Below are 22,137 nucleotides of genomic sequence, written 5' to 3' on the forward strand. Positions count from 1 at the left end.
TCCCTTTTTTTTTTTTTGAGAGAGAGAGAGATTGAGAAAGAGTGAGCGAGCTTGAGTGGAGGGGGTAGGAGAACAGGGGGAGGAAGAGAAATTCTCAAGCACACTTCCCGCTGAGCTTGGAGTCTGATGTGAAGCTTGATCCCAGGACCCTGAGGTCATGACCTAAGCCAAAGTCAAGGGCCAGAAGTTCAGCCCACTGAGCCACCCAGGTGCTCCCACCTTCCTTATGATTTTCTTAATTTTTTCCTCTAGCTTTATTATAAGAATGCAGTTAATAATACCTATAAATATACAAAATATGTATTAATTGACTATTTATGTAATCAGTAAGGCTTCCAGTCAACAGTAGGTTATTAGCAGTTCAGTTTCTGGGGAGTCAAAACTTACTCAGATTTTTTTGCTGTGCAGGGGACTGGCACCCCTACCCCCACGCTATTTAAAGGACAACTGTGTGTGTACTTATGTGTATGTATACACATGTGTGCACGTATGTGTATGCATACACACATGTACATGCATGAGCACATGCACATAGGTGTGCGCATACATGTATGTATACATAAACACATATGAACACACATATATATATATATGAGCGTGCACTCCTGTGTCACAAATAATATAACAAGGAAGATGGGTTCATCCACACAAAGAGAGGACATCTGTTCACCTTTATTAAACTGATAAGAACAGATACTACACTTGATCTTAGCCAAAAGGCCGAGAAGCGATTGAGAAAGATGTCCCAGTGCCTTAGGAGCACATAAAGTCCCTTCCAGGTCTGGGATTTGAACAATGCAACACAATCCGGAATATGAGAGGGGTGCCTTAATAATACTGTCCACAGAAAAGAGTTGTGGAAATGATGAAGCGCACAAAAACCTGTCCTCAATCTCCTTTGACAATGACATTACTATGAAAAGGTCTAGGAGAAGGTTGCATGAGAAGTGCACACGTGTCGGCCCCAAGCGCAGCGCGAACGGGAGCCCTCAAGGACACTTGGGTTTTTGACTATTTCCCTAAAAATTCAGCAGCGTGCAGAAGACTTCTGTGGTGTGGAAAACACGTCTGCAAATCTTCAGTGTAATGGCGATCAATTCTTCGAAGTGAAGGAGATTCGTGAGAAGAGGGGCTGGACTGGATCCTGCTGTAAGAAACAGCCACTTTGGAAGGATGTGGTGAGATGAGTAGGAGAAACCCCGAAGTCTAACATCTGCGGAGAACTCAGAGAGCAGGTCAGAGGAGAGTCGCAAAGGCCCATATCTGTTTCTGGGGGCTGCCATAGCCAACTACCAAGGACATGGTGGCTTCAAACAACCCTAAGTTATTTTCACACAGTTCTGGAGGCCAGAGGTCCGAAATCCAAGTGCCAGTGCTGTGTTCCCTCCAGTGCTGTGTTCCCTCCAGAGGCTCTAGGAGACAGTCTGTTCCTTGCCTCTTCCAGCTTCCAGATGGTTCTTGTGGCTGCAACAATTCTAATCTCTGCTTCTGCCTTCTCCTGATCTTTTCTGAGTCAAATCTCTGCCTTTCTCTTATAAGGACACTTGTCATTGGATATAGCATCAACCTGGGTAGTCCAGGATGACCTTATCTTGAGATCCTTAACTTAATCACATCTGCAAAGACCTTTTTTCCCAAATAAAGGTAACACTCACAGGATCCAGGGGTTAGGACATGAACGTATCTTTTTTTTGGGGGGGGGGGGGTCCATTCAACTTATGATAAACCCCAACAGTACAGAAGAGGTCAGGGGTGAGGAATCCTGTGTAGGGAGCTATGGAATGTCAGGAAGGGTCACTCAAGGACAGAGCGACACAATGAAGCCTGATGCTGTGCATGGGTACACAGAAGAGAGAAAGGAGACTCTGGGCGCCCCCTTGGGAGCCCAGTAGCCAGTGCCAAGATATCTGCATCCTGGGACTGGGAGGGTGACCACTGCAAAGCCCCACTAGATGCCTCGGTCAAGGTGTCCAGGCTAGTCAAAAATGAACTCAGGAATCAGAAGTGGGCAAAAGTAGTCCCATTCTCAAATAACACTAACAAAGTGGTGAGAGTCGACCCTGAGCAATGCCACTGGGGCTGGGCAAGCTCTAGTCATTGCTCTGGGGGCCCCTGGATGTAGGCCAGCCTGCAAGGAATGAGGGAGGACTCCGTGCTTGAGGTAGTGGCCCACGTGCAATGTCAGATTGGTTCTGGTAATTGACAGACATAAGGTGCAGGTGTCCCTTCCCCTCCGCACGTGTGCCCTGTGCCCTGCGTCCTCCCAGGCTTGGGGGAGTTTTCTTTTCTTATCACATCCTCCAGAATTGCTCTCGACCAGCTGCTACAAGAAGACTGGTTGCTTGACAGCTCCACAGGACTCCCACGTAAGAAATCACACCCTAGTTTGCTCAACTACCTGAAGGTCCAGTCCAGGCGCCCATTTCTAGCTCCCTGGCTCATTAGTCATGCCTGCCACTTTCCCTAGTAAGCTATTTTTGGCTCAGTATTCCATGATCTGACCAAGAAGGTCTGAGCCAGGACCAAGGCGTGGCAGATCAATTTTGAGGTCAGCTGTCTCTCACTGGCTTTCTGCCTAAAATGAATAGGGCAAGGAAGACAGCTCTGTACGAGGGAAAGAACAGGACCCATTTCCTCCCGTGCTCAAATGCCATCCATTCATTACATATCAGTGTACTATGGTGTGTATAGGCTTCTCACCAGGCTGGTTCTCTTCCAGAATGCATACGGACTTGTTCGCATGTTGATTTAAAAGTCCTACAAGGTCTCTATTCCAGAAGGATGCATATAAGGGGACTTCAAGATGCTATGGGACTTCACATAGAATAATCAATATCTAGAAAAGCCATGAGTCCTCATTTAGCTGTTAGAAGGCTGTCCTGATAGTACCTTCAATGTACAGGCAAAGGGGGTTGCCCTCATTAATTAGACAGGTACTGTTCAGACGTTTTAAAGTTAATAAAAATTCCTACAGTTCCTTGAGGAAAAGAACCACAAAATAAACTGTGGTTGTGTAGGACACAGGGAGAGGGATGTGTGAAGCAAGAGGATGCCAAACACCTGGGGAACCCAACGGTCAGACATCAGCCTCTGCTTCCTTTACCCCATGACTCCAGAACCTCTCTTTCTCTCCCCTGCTGCCGCCCCTCTCCCACCATCATCCAACAGTGGCTTAAAGCTCAGGGTCACAATAGGCTCAGGTTAAAGTCAATGTGTGGACCATCAGCCTGTACAAGTACTAGAAATCACCGCCCTTCTCTTTTTAAAGGAATGCCTCTGAAAAACTTCTTAAAGAAAGTGCAAATGAGGGACACCTGGGTGACTCAGTCGGTTAGGCAACTGCCTTCTGCTCAGGTCCTGATCCCAGAGTCCCAAGATCAAGCCCTGCACCGGCGGGGGAGGGGGGGTGTCCTTGCTCAGCAGGGAGTCTACTTCTTCCTCTGCCCCTTTACCCTGCTCATGCTCTCTCTCAAATAAATAAAATCTTTTTTTTTTTTTTTTAAAGAAAAAGAAAATGTTAAAATACTATCAGTTCATCAGATACCTGCTTTTTGGGAGAGGAAAAGGATCTAACTTGCTATGCTTTGACAAGGAAGATGGGAGGATAGGAAGAAAGAAGATGAATGGAAACCAAGCCCTGTGATCTGAACAGGATGGCACAGGGCTTAGGGGCTGGAGGCAGCAAGCACATCAGAAGGAAAATGACTTAACCCTTCCCAGGTTCAGTTTCCTCATCAACAAATGAAACATTCATAGCACCATTACATAAGATTGTCTGTGTAATTCAGCTGGCCTTATGCCCGGCTTGTACAAACTGAAAAAACGTGAGCAGAGCTGTCATTGTTGAAGTTATATTAATAATAGTCAGGATTGTTATTATCTTTATCCGTAGCAATGGTAGTCCTGGTAGGGGTAGTGTATGGCGACCTCAGGGTTAAGTGAAACTGACAGAGAAATCATTAAATGAGAGATTCAATAACTCCCTGAAAAGTGGGAGCAGGGGCGTCGATACCAATACTTCCTGACATCATAACTTTGTCTGGGATGAGTTACAAGGGAGATGTCCTGATGAAGTGGTCTAAGAGCCAAACACACAGGGACACAAACCTTTAGCTCTGTCACTTGAGACTGTGGGACTTTAGGGAAGTCCGGAAACTTCCCAGACTCTCGGGGTCTTCATTTGTAAAATGGGAATAGTCATACCTATAAGCAGAGGACACATATAAAATAGATGTAATGTGCATGACATACATAGTAGGGCCCAGCAAGACCTTCTCCTGTGACCCGGCAGTCTTTCATCCCTTCATTAATAACACCTGTCTTCCACATTACCTTCCTTCACCTTCCTTCACCTGGTGGCCAAGCTCTTTCCCCTCCTTTCTATGGTTGGCAGACTACAAACTGAGAAATCCATCTGGGTAGGGGAGACACAGGGACATGAGCATGGGGCACTCTCTGTTAGGAGCAGAAAGATGTCACCAGCTTCCTTACACTCTGTTCCCACTGGGGGAACTGATGGACTGTACAGTAGGGCTGCTAAATGTTAGAACGTGCACCCATATTTAGTTACAGCATGTAGTGGAATAATTCCCAACTCACTGATGTAATGTGCTACTGCAAGATGGAAGCCGTCCAGTAAAAGGGAGCCCCAAAATAGGTTTTCACGGAAATTTAACTCTGAACGTTCTGATTCTGTACCTTCACAAATGAGATCTGGAAAACACTTTTCTGCCATCAAGTTGAAGACAATTTCCTAAAGATATATAAATTTAATGGCTATAAATACCTTCCCATCATCACTCCAAGATATCTACCACTCGATCTCAGTTGTATGGAAGATAAGCCATCCGTGATAGTCAAAACAAGTTTAAGAACTCTTTTCCATTTTAAATGTTACTTTCCTTGATGAAAATATAATTCCATTGAAAAAAAGAGTCTTCAAAATCACCTCATTTCTATTCTCAATGTTCCTGTCTTGACGACTTCATTCTTTACCTTTTCTTTTTCTAAATTCACAGAATACACTTGCTGTCATGCAGAGTCAGCCCAAGACTTTGTTTTCTTAAGGTGTCGCGAAGGGAAACTAGTATCGATTTTGACATTTTAAGTGCACTTTCAGAAAACCCTCTTTCTGATTTGTATTAGCATTCCTGACACTGATGTGCGTTATATGTCATTAGTTACTTAAATGTTTGCTATAATTATGTAAATTATGTTGACACTGTCTGGTAGGATGCTTACGCTTTACGATTTTGTCATCTGTAAAGTTCTAAAATGTATCTGATAACCATTTTCAAGTATTTTCAAATTAGGCAGCTGTTAAAGGGTTCTTGCTCTCCTGTTGCTTTCTTTGCCTATAATAGGCTATAGGCTCTAATGCCTAGCCCTCACCCCACAGGCTCTTTTTAAAAAAATATTTTATTTATTCATTTGAGAGGGAGATAGACAGAAAGAGAGCCTGAGCAGGGGAGAGAGGCAGAGGCAGAGGGAGAAGCAGGCTCCCTGCTGAGCTGGGAGCCAGATATGGGGCTTGATCCCAGGACACTGGGATCAGGACCTAAGCTGAAGATTAACCATCTGAGCCACCCAGGTGCCCCCTCCCCCCACAGACTTTAAAAAAAACAAACAGGATAACCAGATTATGATCATGGTCCAGTGGAGCTCATGGTCAGACAGGGGAGATCCAGTCAGGTCCAGGTGTCCAGATTATGACAGAATAATGTGGAAGACAGGTGTTATTAATGAAGGGATGAAAGACTGCCGGGTCACAGGAGAAATGACTCACTGTCCAGAGTGAGCCAAGGAAGGCTCCACAAATGAAGTGACCTCTACTCTGAGCCTTGAGAGTTCCACAGGAGTTTGGTGAGTGAAGAAGTCAGGAGAAGAATATCCCAGGCAGATCACAGACAAAGAGGCATGGCCCGGAAGGACAAGAAGTCAAGAAGCCTGGGATGTAGTCAGCAAAAGCGTAAGCCCTGGCCGACCACACTCAGTGGGAATCACACGTGAAGGCCCTCAGAGGCACATCAGGAAAAACGTCTTTATTCTCTATGCAATGGAGCTGCTGAAGTTCTCTAAGCAAAGAACAGATGGGATCTAACTTTTCAGAACATAACCAACGTGGTGTGAAGGACAGACAGGTGCACAACCTCTCTGTGTAAGCTACCTCGAACGAGATATCCTTTTGAAACCACAAAAGGGACAACAATCTCCTTGCATCTTACTTAGGCTTATCTCAAATAGAAGATTGTAGAGTTGTCAACCGGTGGCTCATGAATGTATAGGGGAGATAAATACAGCGTCCTAAGTAACCCTCAGAGATATCTGAAGAAAACAAAATGATAAATATGGTGGATCCCTCACTTAGTAGTCAGAACTCCAAGAAGGACTGTGTTCCACGGTACATCTGCCATATTATGGATGGCATGGCAATATAGTCCTGCCATATTGCATCTGGGGATGCGATCCACCACACTTCTGCAGAGCCTGTCATCAGGATATGGTCTCCCATACCTCTGACAAATCCACGTGTGAGGACATCGTCTACTGCCACATCCCTGTTTTAGGACAGTCACAGTCCACCTCACCAATGCCACATTCAAGTGTAGAGCCCTGAGGAGGTAGTTGTTCTTAACCCCACTACTGCCCAGGCTAGACAAACAGGCACAACAATTGGTGTTAACAGGAGGTGAAGGGAGGTATCTCATTCAACTTTTCTGAGCCAGCATCATAATGATAAAAGATGTTGACGAAGGAACAAAGAGAAATGTTTAAAATGAATTAAGTAATAAATGCAAGAATATATGAATATATGAATAATAAATCATGCGTTAGAAGAGAGAAGTAAATAAAAACCTAAAAATAAGGGAGAAGGAAATAAAAAGGGAGGTATTATTTAAAAGAAAAAAGAAGAAGAAAATAAAGGAAGATGAACTGAAGAGAGAGGTAACACGAAAGGGTAAACACAGTGAATGATCCAAATACGTACACATAGTTTTTTTTTTTTTTTTCCATTCCCTTAGAGGCTTGTTTACCTTCCTCACATGCTGTTGAGTGTTCCTGGCGAGTAGAGATGACTACATGGAGAAATCAGAATGTGGGCCCTCAAAAAGATTAGCTCTTCCTTCTTACTCTTCTCAAACCATTTGTTAAGGGTTTAAAGATTTATTTGGGGGGAGACCTACCCCTCCTTAGAAATCATTAATTATCTGACCTATGTGTTCTAAAGCCACACTTGTCCATGCCTCATAGCTTCAACCTGGGGACAGGGATGGGAAATCACATTTTCTAAATCTGAAGGAAACAAAGGGTAGGAAATTTGTTGAGTGGAAGTTTCCAGAATGATGTGGGGCATCCATGAGTTCGACTGGACACCCCATGGAGGTAGTTCCTCTCACTCCTCTTGGACCATCACAGTTTCAGGAGACAGATCGCCCACAGAACTGTGATGCTTCCAGCAGACCCAGAGAGTATGGTATTTAGGACAGGTTTGGCACCTTCTTGTCCAGAAATATGCAAACCAGTGGACACTTTCCTTCATCTCACAACTGCACAGCTCACCAGGGAGGTCTGTAGTTGGTATGGGGGTTACCTATTCATCAGCACCACACGGGGAAATCATCAAGTTAAATAGCAGTCAGTTTACTTTGGGAACACTGTGAACTACTCTCCTTCTCAGCCCTAGGAACACACAAGCATGCCGATGAACAGAGAGCCCACAGTCAAATACCACTGGGAGGAAAATGAAGGCCACAATGGACCAGAGCCCTCAGTGTGGGTGCAGAGGGCGGTCCCCTAATAACACCCCAAATGGGCAGCCCTGTGCTGACAGGCCACCCAAGCACATTCAGCAGGAGGTACCCCATTCTCAGGAAACTGCTAGCACGCCAAGCCCCTTATTTGCAGCCCGGGGCATACTGGGGCCAACCTTTCACAAATCAGAAAGCAAATGCGAAGCACTATTATTTCAGTAGGGAAACTGATGTTTGCTCCCAGGTCCCAATTTAAGGAGACACAAGAAAGAACTGCCAGTTCTAAAGATGGAGAAAATTAACAGGTACATGAGAACTTCAAGTATGGCTCAGAATGGGACTGAGGGAACGATGGGAGGTTTCAAATGGTCCTCTTACCTTTTTGTCACTCAGGCCAGAAACCTGGTCCACATACTCCTCCTGGATCATGAAGGCAGCTAAGTTGGCAGTGTAGCTGGCCAGGAAGATGACAGCAAAGAAGGCCCACACCGACACCATGATCTTGGAGGTGGTCCCCTTTGGGTTCTGCACGGGTACGGAGTTGTTAAACACCAGACCCCAGAGTAACCAAATAGCTTTGCCGATGGTAAAAGATGGGCCACCTGGCTCTGTCATGGTGAAAAGACAAGGATAGGAAGTTACGACAGAGTCACGGGCTCTAGTTAAACAGAGATACCAGCTCTGCATAGACAAATGCAGCTGGTAAGTTCCCGCTCAGAGCCGGAAACCCTCTGACTAAGACGCAGGCATTTTTTAGTTGAGAGTCTGTGCCTCTCTTCTGGGAGTACCCCCCTCCCTGGAGGAGGTAGCTTCCTACCCCAATGTAGACGAGACCCTCAAGACCACACAAAAACTGAATGACAAAGGCAGCAACCCCACTACTGCCACACTCGCATCCTCACTTCTGTTGTTCCTAAAATTTCTATTTGTATCGACCAAGAAAGGACATCAACTTCAAAAAAGGTCAACAAGGATTGTGTGGAATGTTCTACCTTCATCATGGACCTGCTACAACTTTATTCACACGGATGCCAGATGGCTTGGAATGTCCTTTATCCTTAATTTTTCTTTAGCTTCTAGCACTTAGAACCAAATGTTTCCAGGACAACCTTGATCCCACTCCAAGGCCAATGCATCCCAGCTGGGTTTCCGATCATGACAGTTCCTGTGTATGAGAATATCAGGACATCCAGAGAGGAAGTCATAGACCCCTGGCTTGGCCACGGCATCGGAGGGCAGAAAGGCAGACTGTCTCTGACCTTCCTCCACCCAACCTTGACATCCATAGTGCCAAGGCTTCTGCCCAGACTTGTTGTGGCCTCGCTGCTTTCCATGTCTGGCAATGGCAAAATCTCGCCTGATGTCTGGGTCTGCCTATATGCCCCTCCACCGCGGAAACAAACATCTGTGCGCACAGTTTCACTGCACATTAGCGCAGGTCTTACAATGCGATCTGTGATCTTGAGAGCATCTGCTCTGACAAGTAAATCAGTGACTACACACGTCAAGCCTCATATCTAACTGTGCACACACATCTGTGCATGGGGACCTGACTTCATGGAGCAGATGTGTAACTCCAAAGTTGTTCATAAATCAAAGTTCTTTCCACTGTAAAATGCCCCAGAGACTTGATATTTAAAGCGGTCCCATGCTGAAATCCTTCGTGAAGACAGGTGCCCCTTGGTAAGTAAGTAACTGAAAGCCCTGGCTTTGGATTTTGTGGCTGGATGATCTTTTGCCTCCTTGATTTTTTTCAAGGTGAAGGGACAGCACATCCTCACTTCCATTCTTGATGCTGTCAACGTATGTATGTACTTAGGGGTTTCTCAGATGTTTCGCTTGTAACTAATCATACCCCTCAGGATGGGGGGAGCTCGTGGCTTCTGGAAGACTCTCTAGCACAGGCACAAACCCCCTGACTACACCATATAGTGAAGACATTGAAACTTCCAGGCCAGAATGCGTGAGCCGAAGAAGAAGGTAGGTCCGCACCTGGAAATGTCCCCGTGTGGCAGGGATTCAGAGCCTGGACTGTGAGAAGGTCTAGGGGAGTTCTGACACAACACTGCTGCCTAGCCCCGCAACCTCGGAGATTCTTATTAAACTGTGATGGGGGGTTACTCTAACTGTGACCAAGGTAGAAAACCACTACTCTGACACAGAGCAGTGGTCCAAGACCGACCCGGAATTAGTGAGTCAGAATGTTAGAAAATGGAGTGCAAGCACCTTTGTCTTCTAAGTGCCCCACAGATCATTCTTTGTGTAGCTGGACTTAAAAAGGACTTTCCTCCCAGAGGCCTGATTGCAGAAGAAAGCTCATTCTGGATGGGAGAAGATTCAGGAAAAAAAGTGTAGTAGTTCCTAATTGTGGGATTCTCAAAAAGTTTTGGATGAGTTGTTTACGGGGATCCCAAGTCCCCCCTTTAGGAATCTAGTAAATGTTTTGTGAAGTCTCATAAATGGCTTGAACACAGGGGCAGCCCTTGTATCTCTGGACCCACTGAGCCAGAAAACTGGACTGCCCCCAATGGTAGGGATAGGCGATAAGTGCTATCTGCTGGCCATTTAATTTCCACACCCCCACTCCCTGGCCCACAATGTGTATGCTTCCTGGCAGAGGTAGATGAGCCAGGGTCACAGGTTTGGAGAACTTGCATCTCAGAGGTGGAGAACTCCTTTGCCACAGCTACCCAACATCTATCTTGGGGAGCCCAATTTTCTTTAGTCTTAATATATGGCTTTATCTGCCTAGTTAGTCCATCTGTTCAGACAGGCTGCTCACAGCCTAAGGTTATCAAAATAGTTTCCTCTGACACATTTATGCTACACGAATACACGGCCAGCTTTCCTCTCATTTACCCCAGGGGTAGAACTGGGCTCACCGGGTGAGGCTTCTGCCAGCAAGGGACATACAGATCCAGACTAATCTCTTAATTGGGGGGACCTCTAATGAGCTGTCAAGCTGTTGACATAGAAGGCTGTGGGTTCACTTCCAGAAATGGGGAAGTCAGGAAGCAGGCAGACACCAAATGAGGAGTAGAGAGACTCGGAATGAAGAACGAGAGACACCGGTGCAGAAATGCGACAGTCGTAGGCGACCTTACCTCTGCCATCAGCGAGGCACCTGTTATAACCCACAGGGCTGAAGTACTCGAAGACAAAGACAGCCACGGCTGAGACGATGAGCAGCATGACGAACATCATCACCCATACGTCAGCACTGAATGGCTCTGGGGAAGGAAAAAAAAAATCAGTGCTCAGAATTAACACAGGGAACAAGCAGATTCTGATTAATCTGCATACTCATTTGCTCAGGCAACACGTATTTCGTGTGGGGGAAACAAACCACAGGTGTGTTGCATCTCTCCCGAGAGTCAGGGCCTGGGTCGGGGAGGAGTGATGGCCTGTGTCTGAGTGTCTCCATTGCCCTGATGGGCAGGTCAAGGTCTATTTTCTTTCAAACACACGAGGAGGAGAGCTTCTTGCCTATGAAATTTTTGACACAGTTTCTGCTATTGCTGGGAAATGTGTATCTGCAAGAAGCATTGGAGTGGGGTACCTGAATCAGAGGGGACTGGGTCTTGGTTGATGCTGTCCCCTAGATGGCCACACCAGAGGATGGAGGCCTGGAGAAGCTTTCACCAATGCTTCCAAACCTGGCGTGCCAATTCATTCTCCACAGACGGAGTCGCCATTTCAGGCTTGACTGGATTCAGTAATCACCATACCCAATGAGTAACCGTTTGCCCCCTGCCTCACCTCTCCTAAACTTTCTAGCTTACATTTACCTTTCAATCCACTTGAATGTGGTGTATATGGGGTATCATTAGAGCAAGAGAATAGAAGTCAATGTAAAAAAAAACAAGAAAAAAATCCATCCACCTTGACAGTCAGTATCTGTAACAGTGGGTAAGTGGCCCATGACCAGATAACATGGCTTGGCTGTAATTAACAAAACTACGAGCTGTTCCTCACACCAAGAGAAAGGGTTGATGGGATAAGACCAGGCAAGACAGCAAGAATGTTCTCCATGTGTTTCTTTAATTTCTTGAATCATCCCTGCTGAATCCCTTCCATGGATCTCAATCTCTCTGGCTTGGAGGTGTCTAGAAATTGAACAGTGCCTTCCAAGAGCCACCTCTCCAAAGGCCTACAAAAAGGGACAATTGCTATTCTTTCCCATGGTACGATGTTCCCTCAATTGTGTCTCAAAATAGTTCTGGCCTTTTGAGCTGTCACATCACATTGTAAACTCATAACTATGTGAATTAACATATTGTTTTTTCCATTTCCCAAATCATTAATAAAGATGAATTTGAGAAAGGGGAGAAGTTGGCTGGAAATTAGAATCTGTTTTCTTTACATGAAACCTACTTTACTTTTGCACTTTGAAGGGAATGATAAAAACCTGGTCACTTAACATTTTAAAAAGGACCCTGATAAGGCCCATAACCCACCATGAAATGCAAAAGCTTTCAGTGGCAGCTCGAGATGCGAGGGCAGCAAGTTTAACTCAAAGCCTCTATCCGGGGGAGCAGGGAAGCCCCTGCCCCCTCGATTCTCGCTGATTGCTATCCTACCATGACTTCACTGTTGTCTAAGATTAGGGAACAAGGAGTAAAAGCATCCTCTCCAGGCTTCCTTTTTCTCCCCATGGAGCCCAGGGCAACTTTCTGCCCACAGAATACAAAAACATTTGTATTGGTTCTTACGATTTAAGAAAGTACTTTGACCGTATGTTTGATATAATCCTTTGAATGGCCCTTTCATTATGGTATTACCATATCTCTTTTCCTGGAGTCAAGGTCCTTTTCAAGTTCATACTCAGAAAGTGGCAGGGCCAGTTTATAATCTGAGGTCTTCTGGGGCAAAGTTTGTACTTCCTCATTGTGTTCTATCCCTTCCTCGTCTCTGCCCATCACACCAGTGCCTGATTTGGGAGCTGCCCTCCGAAATGCCCCCGTGATAACTGGAATGCAGGCTCTGTAGAAAGTCACATCTGGGCCTTAATCCTGGACCTGCCAGCTGTGAACTGACAGGTCGTTGGGAAATTGCTTAATGGGTTTAAGATTCTGTTTCCTGAGCCATACTATGGGTATAAAAATATTACCAGTGAGTATCAATGAGATAATGTAACAAAAGGATGTACAGTGATGCCTGGAACACCACCTAACAGGTGTTCAGATGTTCAATAAATGTTGGCTTCTTTGACCCCTGCAAAAACTGCTTCTCAACACACACACACACACACACACACACACACACACACACACTCACACACACACCCTGCTATGTCACTGTAGGGCTATGCTGATATATCCCTGGCTCTTCCAGTTCAGAAGCTGAGGTGAGTGCTGTACTGGTGGGTTAGAATTAGAATGTAGTTTCGTCTGTATCTCTTAATGTTCCAATTACCCTTGCAAAGGAAAAAAGCAAATGAAATACATAAAACTGCTATGAGGATTGATGCACATAGTGTGTGTGCTATCTAATAACACGTCACATAAAATTGGCAGGGCCAGAATTGCCTCACTGTGAGAAGGCGAGCTGAGAAACTGGAGCAATTTATGGGAACATTCTATGGGACCTATAACTCCACTTTATAGTACCTTAATTAAAAACTTCCCCCTGCCCCCTGCCCGCTGGATAGAGCTTCAAGAAACATCAGTCAAGGTCTATTTCAATATCCTCATGAAAAAAAAAAAAAAAGTTGCTGTCCTTCAGGGAGTCTGTGACTTGTCCAAGGGCTTACGGCTTGTTTATGGCCAAGCCAGACCTCCTATCTCCTAGCCCAATGTCCTGTACTCAAGGTGACATTTTATTTTCCAACCCCGTGCTCTCATGGCCCCTGCAAAAAATATGGGGTATGAGCTCACAGAGGAGCTCATCTAATTGAAATCTTGGCCTTATTTCACTGGGTCTTATATCACATCTAAAGCTTTTGACATAAAATTGATGCTGGAGAGTAGAGAAGTACAGAACCGCACGAGGAAGGACGGGGTTGAGTGAAAGCAAATGTCGGATCTGTTGAATCTGGCAAAGCTCAGAAAAACTAGGTAAAACCAGAAAACCTCTTCTGGGAGCGTGGAACTCAATTCTTGAAGATCATTAAAAAGGTATTTCAATGATAGCAAGAATTAGAAATTATTAAAGCAGGAAGTACCCTCAGAGATTAGCTGGTTGAAACGGCTTCTTATATGGATGAGGGAAACTGAGGCCCAGGATGGAGCACATCGGTTCAGGGTCAAGTGATGAGTGAGCAGCAGGAGTGGGACTAGAGGGGGAGCCCTGACTGCCAGCCCAGCACTGTTTTCTTACACTGTCCCACTGGTTTTGGGTGTCTTCAGTTTTCACGTGGGAGAATAACTGATTTTGAAAGTCCCCCAAATTCACCTCCCCTAGAAAACCACCTCCTGGCTGAAAGAGCCTGGTCACGTGTTCCTCCCCTGAATGTCGGCCTGCTTCACGCCGGCCAGTGTGTCACTTACCTAAGAAGGCAGAAGGTGAGACAGTCCCATTGCTGCGTGACACCATGACACTGATGCCGGTCTCTATGAAGGGCACAGAGAAGTCGACCACCTCGGATCGCTCCTCATTGATGGTGAGCGATCCCACCGCCATGTAGGCCCTCTTCATGACCACCTGGGACAAAGGCACAATGCTCTAATTAGGAAGGCAAGGGGCCACCACAAGTGAGACAGAGCCCCGCAGGGGTTTCCTTAGTAGAGCAGGAACAGGAAGTCTATTTACTATTTTCTCTTTCCTCAAATTTATAAAGGAGCATTTTTTTTTTTTTTTGTATTGACGTGAAACATAATAAACGAAAAGCAGAAATGGCCCTGACACTCTGGACACTCACCTCTCCAATCATACCGTTCCAGGTTCCATTGATCTTCTTCCCGTGCTTGCCATTGGTAACCAGGTAGAGATCATAGGTGAACTTCACAGATTTAGAAATTTTCTTAAGGATGTCAATACAGAATCCCTTGCAACACTTCTTGATGTAACCTGGCTCCTCATCTGTTTTATTCCTAACCAACACAAGACACAAAAAAACAAAACAAGGCCGATATTACTCTTTACCATTAAAACTCCAACCCAAAAGCAGGTCTTCCCCTTCACTACTGAGCACAATGTGTACCAGCCCTGAGTGAGGAAATAAATGAGACCACAATACCGCGGTTCTCTCATTAGCTCACCACACTGAACTGTGTTTTCTCACAATTTTTAGTGCTCCTTTGAAGTATAATGTACCTCAGGAACGTGCACATACCCTCAGGGTACAACTGGATAAATCTGTACACTGAATGCGCCCATTTAACCAGCACCAAATCGAGAGACAGAAAAATTCCCCTTTTCTTTTTCTCTTCCAGGCATTTCCCACCCTCACCAAAGAGAACCATTATCTGACTTCTAATGGGATCGCAGCTTATTTTTACCTATTTCCAAAAATGTTTCTAAATCTCAAAATTTCAGGGCACAATGGCTCAAGGAAACATGGTTCAACACCAGTGCAAATTTAAATGGCTCTAAATTGGACATTCCAGTTGTTGAGACCAGGCAAGGACAGAGCTATGTGAGCATAATTCACAGCAAGTCTCTCGGGTCATGATTTGGACAGAACTACGGGGCTGCTCAGCAATTCACTGCCCAGTAGTAACTGAAAATTCAACTTGGTGCCCAATTCATTCAATGCCTCAGGTCCCTACCCAGGCAGGTGCCGACAGCTATTATTAGATCTGCCTATCCCACGCCACCCAGAGCACTGGGGAAGGGGGCATACTCAGAGACTATGCGTTTTTGGCAGGGGACTGTGTTCCTCATGCAGGTTCCACTCAGAGGGTCCACGCTCTCCACAATGACAAAGGGGGCTTCCTCTAGGGTTACAATGCTCAGATGGTCATCCTCCTGTTCTTCTGTCTCAGGACACATTCGGGGCCACACGTAGTACTTCATCTGCAGGGACTTGTCTTTCCACTTGCCCACCTGCACAGGGGTAAACAAGAGACTCAGGAACCACTGGCAAGAGACCTTAGCAGCCCCTCCTAACATCACGCAGGTAAACAGACACAGGCATCGTATGTAATAGAGGGGAAATTCTTTTTAAACCTGTATGCTCAAAAGGAGTCTACCATGTCCGTATGTAAGAAAGGTAATACATTCATTTGCTCACTCACATACCAAACATTGGTAAGAGGATCTACCACGTGCTGGGCACCCTGCAAAACCTCGGGGCTCAGTGAGGCATCCTTCTGCACTTCCGTCAAGCTCACATTGAGTCAAGGAGTCAGAAATGTAAACAAATGTTTATAGCAATAGATGGTAAGTGCTAACACGAAAGCCCGTACAAGTGCTGGGAGGGTGCCAAACTTTCCTGCCTTGTGTGACTGCCGGTTTTTTCCCACTTAACTGTAACAAGGAGCGTGATAGTGAGAGCAGCAAATAGCTCTGGAAAGGTCAACAGAATGACTGGAGCAAATGAGCCAGAAGGATGTGTTTTGGCTTGTAACAGAGGTCCAGTGGGAAGCCATTGTGGAGAACTGGGTAGATCTGAATTGCAAGAAAATGAGAAGTCAGGGTTAAAGGAGGCTGATGCCACTTAGCCGGGGAAGGAAGCATGCTTGGGTGGTGGTGAATGCCATGGGTCAGTGCAGAAATGCATCTGCTGGCTTGGGTGGGAGCTCCAGGATGAATCACATAGGTCTTTCTGTGTACACAGGCTGTGTACTTCAGGGAGTGCCATTCAAACATGCTCCAGTGTGAGAAGTGGGTGCCCCCTGGAATCATTCACGTGGTGGTCCTGCGGCCAATCACCAGGAGAAATGTGTGGCTTCCATTATCTTTTCGAAGAGCCATTCATTCCTGTTGTTGTAATAGAATCTGCAGGACTTTGTTGGTGGGTTCCTGTTCTCACTCTGCCTGGAGTTTATACCTTTTCATTTTCTATAACCAAACATCTTCAATTACCCCAGGAATTATGGACTGTAAGCTCCTGCATTTTTCCAATCTATAATTTCCTCCACGCAACAAAGCAAATTAGCAGTCAAAGTGAGGCCCCAGGACTACAAAACTACTTAATTATTAAGTACATAAATCAATAAGGAGTAGCAGATGGGAAGCACTTCATAAGTTTTCAAGCAAATTGGCTTAGATTTCCACATTCCTACAAAACCCAAGCTCCTTCGTGTCTGCTTTTGTCTAGTTGGGTTTCTCCTGAGTAACTTCTTAGGTGTCGTTTGTACCTCCCTCCCACCTGCCTAGTAGACACCTAGTAGGTCTGTACAGCCACAGCCCTTGTTTTACTGTATCACTGTACCATGGACAGTGGCTTGGTGTCCTGGACCGATTTGTTGGTCATTAACCTTGGTGCTAGTTTTCTTCCAAGTGTATAAGCCATATTTTACTTTTGTGTTCAGAATTAGGCACTGAACCAAATGTTTGCTTTCCTTTTTGTGTATCATCTTCTCCGAACCGAAGGTCCTATTTTGGTGCAAGTCTGTTTTTCTTCATATTGCTAAGAGTACTTATTTCCCAAGCAGAATTATCCAAATAGCTTCCCAGCCATATGGGGATATTTATGTCTTCAGCTAGCGGTTAGAAGGGAGGCAGGACTTGGGGGAAGGGAGTCCCCCACCCTGGAGACCCATGATGTTGGGTCACCTCCAACTCGCCCTATTTATCCCAGTGGCCAAATTGGTATCATTTTCTGTATGTTCAAGGATGGGGAAAGGTTGGGAATCCCTCATGTACCTATTTTTATTTATTTTTCAGTCTTATTATCTTCTCTCAATAGTCCCTTGTGGGTCTTTTCTTTTAAATCCAAATCTGTTCTCTTCTAGCTTTACTGCTGTTGGTGTAGTCTAGGGGTGCAGCAGCCCACTGTGTGATGACTGCAGGCAACTTTGAACTTCACACAGCGTCCCCACCCCCCGGAGTGCACTGTGGACACTGCTGCCAGATGGCTCTTCCTAAAACATCACTTGGTTATATAATCGCTATTTAAGAATTCCGACAGCCTCTCACTGCCCTCGGGATGTGTCCAAATTTCTCACCTAGATGGTCGAGGGGTATGCATGCAGCTTAATCTACCTTGACAGTGTTAACATCACTATTTTGAAATATGAACCTTTTGTTCATAGTGGAAAAGGAGATTATTGACATTGAGAGCTAATATAGGTTAATCAGGAACAGGTTTCAACAAGCCAGCAGTATTTCCTTTTCTAATGGATTGACTCTCTCTGTAAGACAAAATGCTGCAGAGATAGCATTCTGGCCAAGCTTCTCACGACACCCTTGTGAACAACATGGTACAACAACATAGTATCAATTATTGTATACTTTGATAGATTTGAAAAGAGTTTAAAATATTTACCTCAAAAAGAAAAAAAAAAAAGATTGTTTAATGAATCAGTGCCAGCTGGGAAAGAGGTCTTTAACTGACAGGTCCAGAGACTCTGTCCTTACAAGTGGCCTGCATCGAGTTTGCTAAAACCAAACAGAAGCAACGCTTACAAAACCGCACAGAGCACAAGGCTAAATGGGATGGACGAACTGCGGCACTGCAGAATCAAGGTTGGGAGTGATAGGAATTAATTGGAATGGGCTAAACCAAATGGAATGAAATTTAGTAATATTTATACATGACGTTGAGCACTTAGATTTTTTCTGAAAAGCAAATGCACAGTATTTAAAAGGAGACACATCAGCTAACAGCGTCTTATAAGAGCTATTGCAATAACAAACGGTACATTTACGGCCGTACAGTATCTAGCACGTGAGGTAAGGGAAGGGCACAGATGATCCCATTCTGCTGCTCATCCATCACACCACAGCTTGGAAACTAGCTGTTGATCCTATAATTCTACGATCAAATGATTGTTATTTACTAGATCATTCTCCTTCATCCAGCAATAACGGGCATACGGAGGCCCCACTAGCATACCTTTTCTCAGCTTCCCAGTGAGCGAGCCCTGTCATTCCTTGCTTCACTTTAGTTCAATTCAACCTAGAGCAGCTGCATGCCGATTCTGTCCCAGGCACTGGGCTATGTTACACATAACAATACCAGGTAGCATTTAGCAAGGGATTAGGATACAGTAGGCACTGAATATTCTAAAAATCTCATTAATCATCGCAGCCAGCTTGTGAGATGGGGACTATTATTTAATGTCTCATTTCACAGCTGAGAACAGAGGGGTTTGATGACTTACCCACATCGTCATGGTGAGTGAGTGTAATGGCAGGATTTGAAGCAGAACGCTCTGGCTCCCAACCTTGGGCTGTACCCACTACCCGCACTGCTGCTCTGACCTTGAAGGAATAAAGCACAATCCCTGTCCTCTGAGGACAGTCTAGGGGGAAAGACACTATCTCTTGATAAGAAGATTAAATTAGGCTTTGGTAATTACCTAACAAAAGGTATAACTAAAGTACTCTGGGATTCAGAATAGAAGTGATTATTTCTGAAAGGATTGGGGAAAAGCCTGGTGAAGATCCTTATCTTTGAGCTAGGCCCTGAAATGTGGTAGAGCATGAGGCAAAGAGTAGTCTATCCACCCAGGCAGTAGCAAGAGCAAAGGATCAAAGTCCTACAGTTGCTCAAGGAGAGACCAAGGACAGCCCTTCACAGCTGAAAGGTATGATGTCGGGGAGAATCGGCCTAGCTCACTTCTCCTCCTTCTTAAAGATCTGTTCATTCTAGTTGGACAATCTTCATTTTCTAGAAAGCCAGATGGACAGCACTCATCCCTTCCCAACAACTTGGTCAATGGTGTCACACCGGTAGCTTGAAATTAACTGGGGCTAATTTGAAATTGGCAAACACCGGAACACTGGTGTTTGCCCATCCTCCAGTTATTAAACATTTGCCAGCCCACACATGGCCCGGAGTTACCAAATCATTCATTATCTCATGCCACTCACTACTGCAGTTAGTGACTTTAATTTTTCAGGTGTCTTGTCTCCTACCCTAAATTCTGAATGTAACCCTAAGTATTTTTGTGACCATGGACAATTGTTTAAAACTCTGAGTCTCAGTGCCCAAATTGGTAGAATAAGGGAATGATTTCTAAGGTGCCTTGCATAAAATCTCAGGATCCCAGAATCTTTTTAGGACAGAGGTTCCCTACCACACTTCCACCTGATTAGAATCCAGTGTAAAGTGTTTTACGTGATTATTTCCTCAAGGGAGGGAAGTGTCGGGTTTGTTTACACAAAAAGATTAGCTTGTCTTCAAGTAATGATTCTTTTTTATTGTTTCTTCAAGGATGACTGCCGTGAAGAAGAGAAGTTCACAAATTCCCCAGGACTGAAAGGAGAAACAGTTTTGGGAGGAAAAAAGGAAAAGAAAAAGAGTCCTCCGCCATAAATATCAGATTCACAATGCCAATACATAGTGCTCATGCGAAAGGCCATGTTTAATCACCTCAAATAAGCTACCTCAAGGCAAGGAGCAAGCATTTAGAAACAAGTGAACAGCTAAGTATAATAGGAACTTTTTGTGTGGAAAAATAAGTATGTCTCAACAACTTGTTTAAAAGGGAGGAAGTATGGTGGAGAGATTATAGATTGGGAGGGTTTGTTCAGAGTGACGAAGAACGGCAAGAGGACAAAGAGAAGCCTGAGACACTAAAAGGGAAACTTCTAAATGCTTTCCTAGAATATCCGGGCTGGTGTGAGTTTGTAATACCGGAAATGCAGATATTTCAGAGAAAATACAGTGAGAAAAGCTGAATGAAGAATTTGTAGCTGAAGTTAAAATATGATCAGAAAAAGAAAAACCTTGAGGAAATAATGAAGAAAACGCCTATAAAGTGCTCTGAATTCCTCAGAGATAAGCACTAAAACAAACATCATTACCAGGCACACATTTACCAACAACATCTGTCTATAAAAAAGGCTGTTCTCCATACTAACATTTAAAAAGAGCTCTTGAGGACTGAAATCATCTTTCTCAAGAGACCCTCCCCCCCACCCCCCCAAAAAAAAATCTCTGATGAGTTTTCCTCAGAAAAACATGGAGTCATTTTTAGGGATTCTGGTTTGGTACACTTGGTACAAGCTGAACACCTGTTCAGCTGGGGACTTCTCCTCAAAAGGAAGTCTACCTTACAAACCTGCCACATATTATTCCATAGCCTCCGCTCAGGAAAATTCCAGAGAACTGATCTGTGGTGATTTTAGACTTCAAAGTCTTCCTTTTTGCTAAAGGATTTCCTCCATTACCACTAGTGAAACTGAAACCCTGAGAAGGCCACACGTAAAAAAGGCAGCCACAGGGACCGTGTTCCTGCTGAAAGTCCCTGAGTTTGTCCCTTTGGTGAGTGTGTCATCATGGAGAAGGGAGCGGGGCCTGGGCAGGACACAGCTGCTGTGAAGGCTCCCGAAGTCCTTGCACAGATAGCAAAGGACATCAGTCTCCCCGGGCTGCCTCTCTCATCGGCACAGAAAGTAATTTTTTAAGATCCTAGAACAAAAGCACTTATGAGAGCCTCTTTAGGTGTCAAAGGTTATTTTTCAAAAATCAAAGTGTTTTTGTTTCTTGTTTGAGATGGCATCTGGCTCTAACACTCAACACTTGCTTATTGTATGCATTCTGCTGACTTTAAAAATGCAAAATCTCAAAAATTTTTACATATTTTTTAAAAGATTTTATTTGTTTAATTGACAGAGAGAGCGAGAGAGCACAAGCAGGGGGAGGAGCAGAGGGAGAGGGAGAAGCAAACTCCCGGCCAAGCAGGGAGCCCAATGCGGGGCTCAATCCCAGGTCCCCAAGATCATGATCTGAGCAGAAGGCAGATGCTTAACCAAATGAGCCACCCAGGTGTCCCAAAAATACAAAACTTAAAACTACATGTGATTTCCTTGACCACGCTAAAAGAACAGGCACAGCGCCTGCCAGGCAGCCTGCACACACATCCCACTCTGTCCCAAAGCCGCGCCAGGTCTGAGACTCCTAACAGAGCAGAAGTCTGAGGTTAGGAAGGCACTCCCATTTCTCTTCCCTAAAGCCACTCATTTAGCACTGAGGACTTCTAAAGGTTGAGTGTCTGCTAGTATCCCATTTTGCTCAATATTTATTCCTCCATATCTGCCCCTCTTCCCCATCACTGGGAACCAAAAGGACATTTTGATGTATGGCCATCCGTTATATTATACAAAATACATACACAAATATATGAAAAGGGGGACATGTGTGTGTGTGCATGTGTGTGTTTTCCAAAATCATATCATAATATACACTTGTCTCTGCAACTTGCTTTTCCACTTCATTATACATTATGGGCTTACCCCAGTTAGCGCTAACTCCCTTAAACAGCTACAAGGTATTCTTAGTAATGGACATGTCTCAATGCATTTAGGTGTGCCCCTATTAGTAAATATTTAG

At 44.9% G+C, this 22,137-nt stretch overlaps 1 protein-coding gene and 1 pseudogene across 5 annotated transcripts in view; both read right to left on the bottom strand.

Moving 5' to 3' along the window:
* The window catches only part of GRIN2B (glutamate ionotropic receptor NMDA type subunit 2B), a 407,609-nt gene that overhangs the window by 39,962 nt on the left and 345,510 nt on the right, over window positions 1–22,137 (bottom strand). For all 5 annotated transcript variants that reach the window (XM_032347390.1, XM_032347392.1, XM_032347391.1 and 2 more), the window contains 5 exons: window positions 15,535–15,737; window positions 14,611–14,782; window positions 14,240–14,393; window positions 10,856–10,981; window positions 8,130–8,359 (listed from right to left, as the gene is read on the bottom strand). In XM_032347390.1, coding sequence (XP_032203281.1) covers window positions 8,130–8,359; window positions 10,856–10,981; window positions 14,240–14,393; window positions 14,611–14,782; window positions 15,535–15,737 — 885 coding nt within the window. The remainder of the gene's footprint in view (window positions 1–8,129; window positions 8,360–10,855; window positions 10,982–14,239; window positions 14,394–14,610; window positions 14,783–15,534; window positions 15,738–22,137) is intronic.
* Window positions 531–732, bottom strand: LOC116594657 (annotated as a pseudogene).

The sequence above is a fragment of the Mustela erminea genome, chromosome 6 (genome assembly GCF_009829155.1).
Source record: "Mustela erminea isolate mMusErm1 chromosome 6, mMusErm1.Pri, whole genome shotgun sequence".
NCBI lineage: Eukaryota > Metazoa > Chordata > Mammalia > Carnivora > Mustelidae > Mustela > Mustela erminea.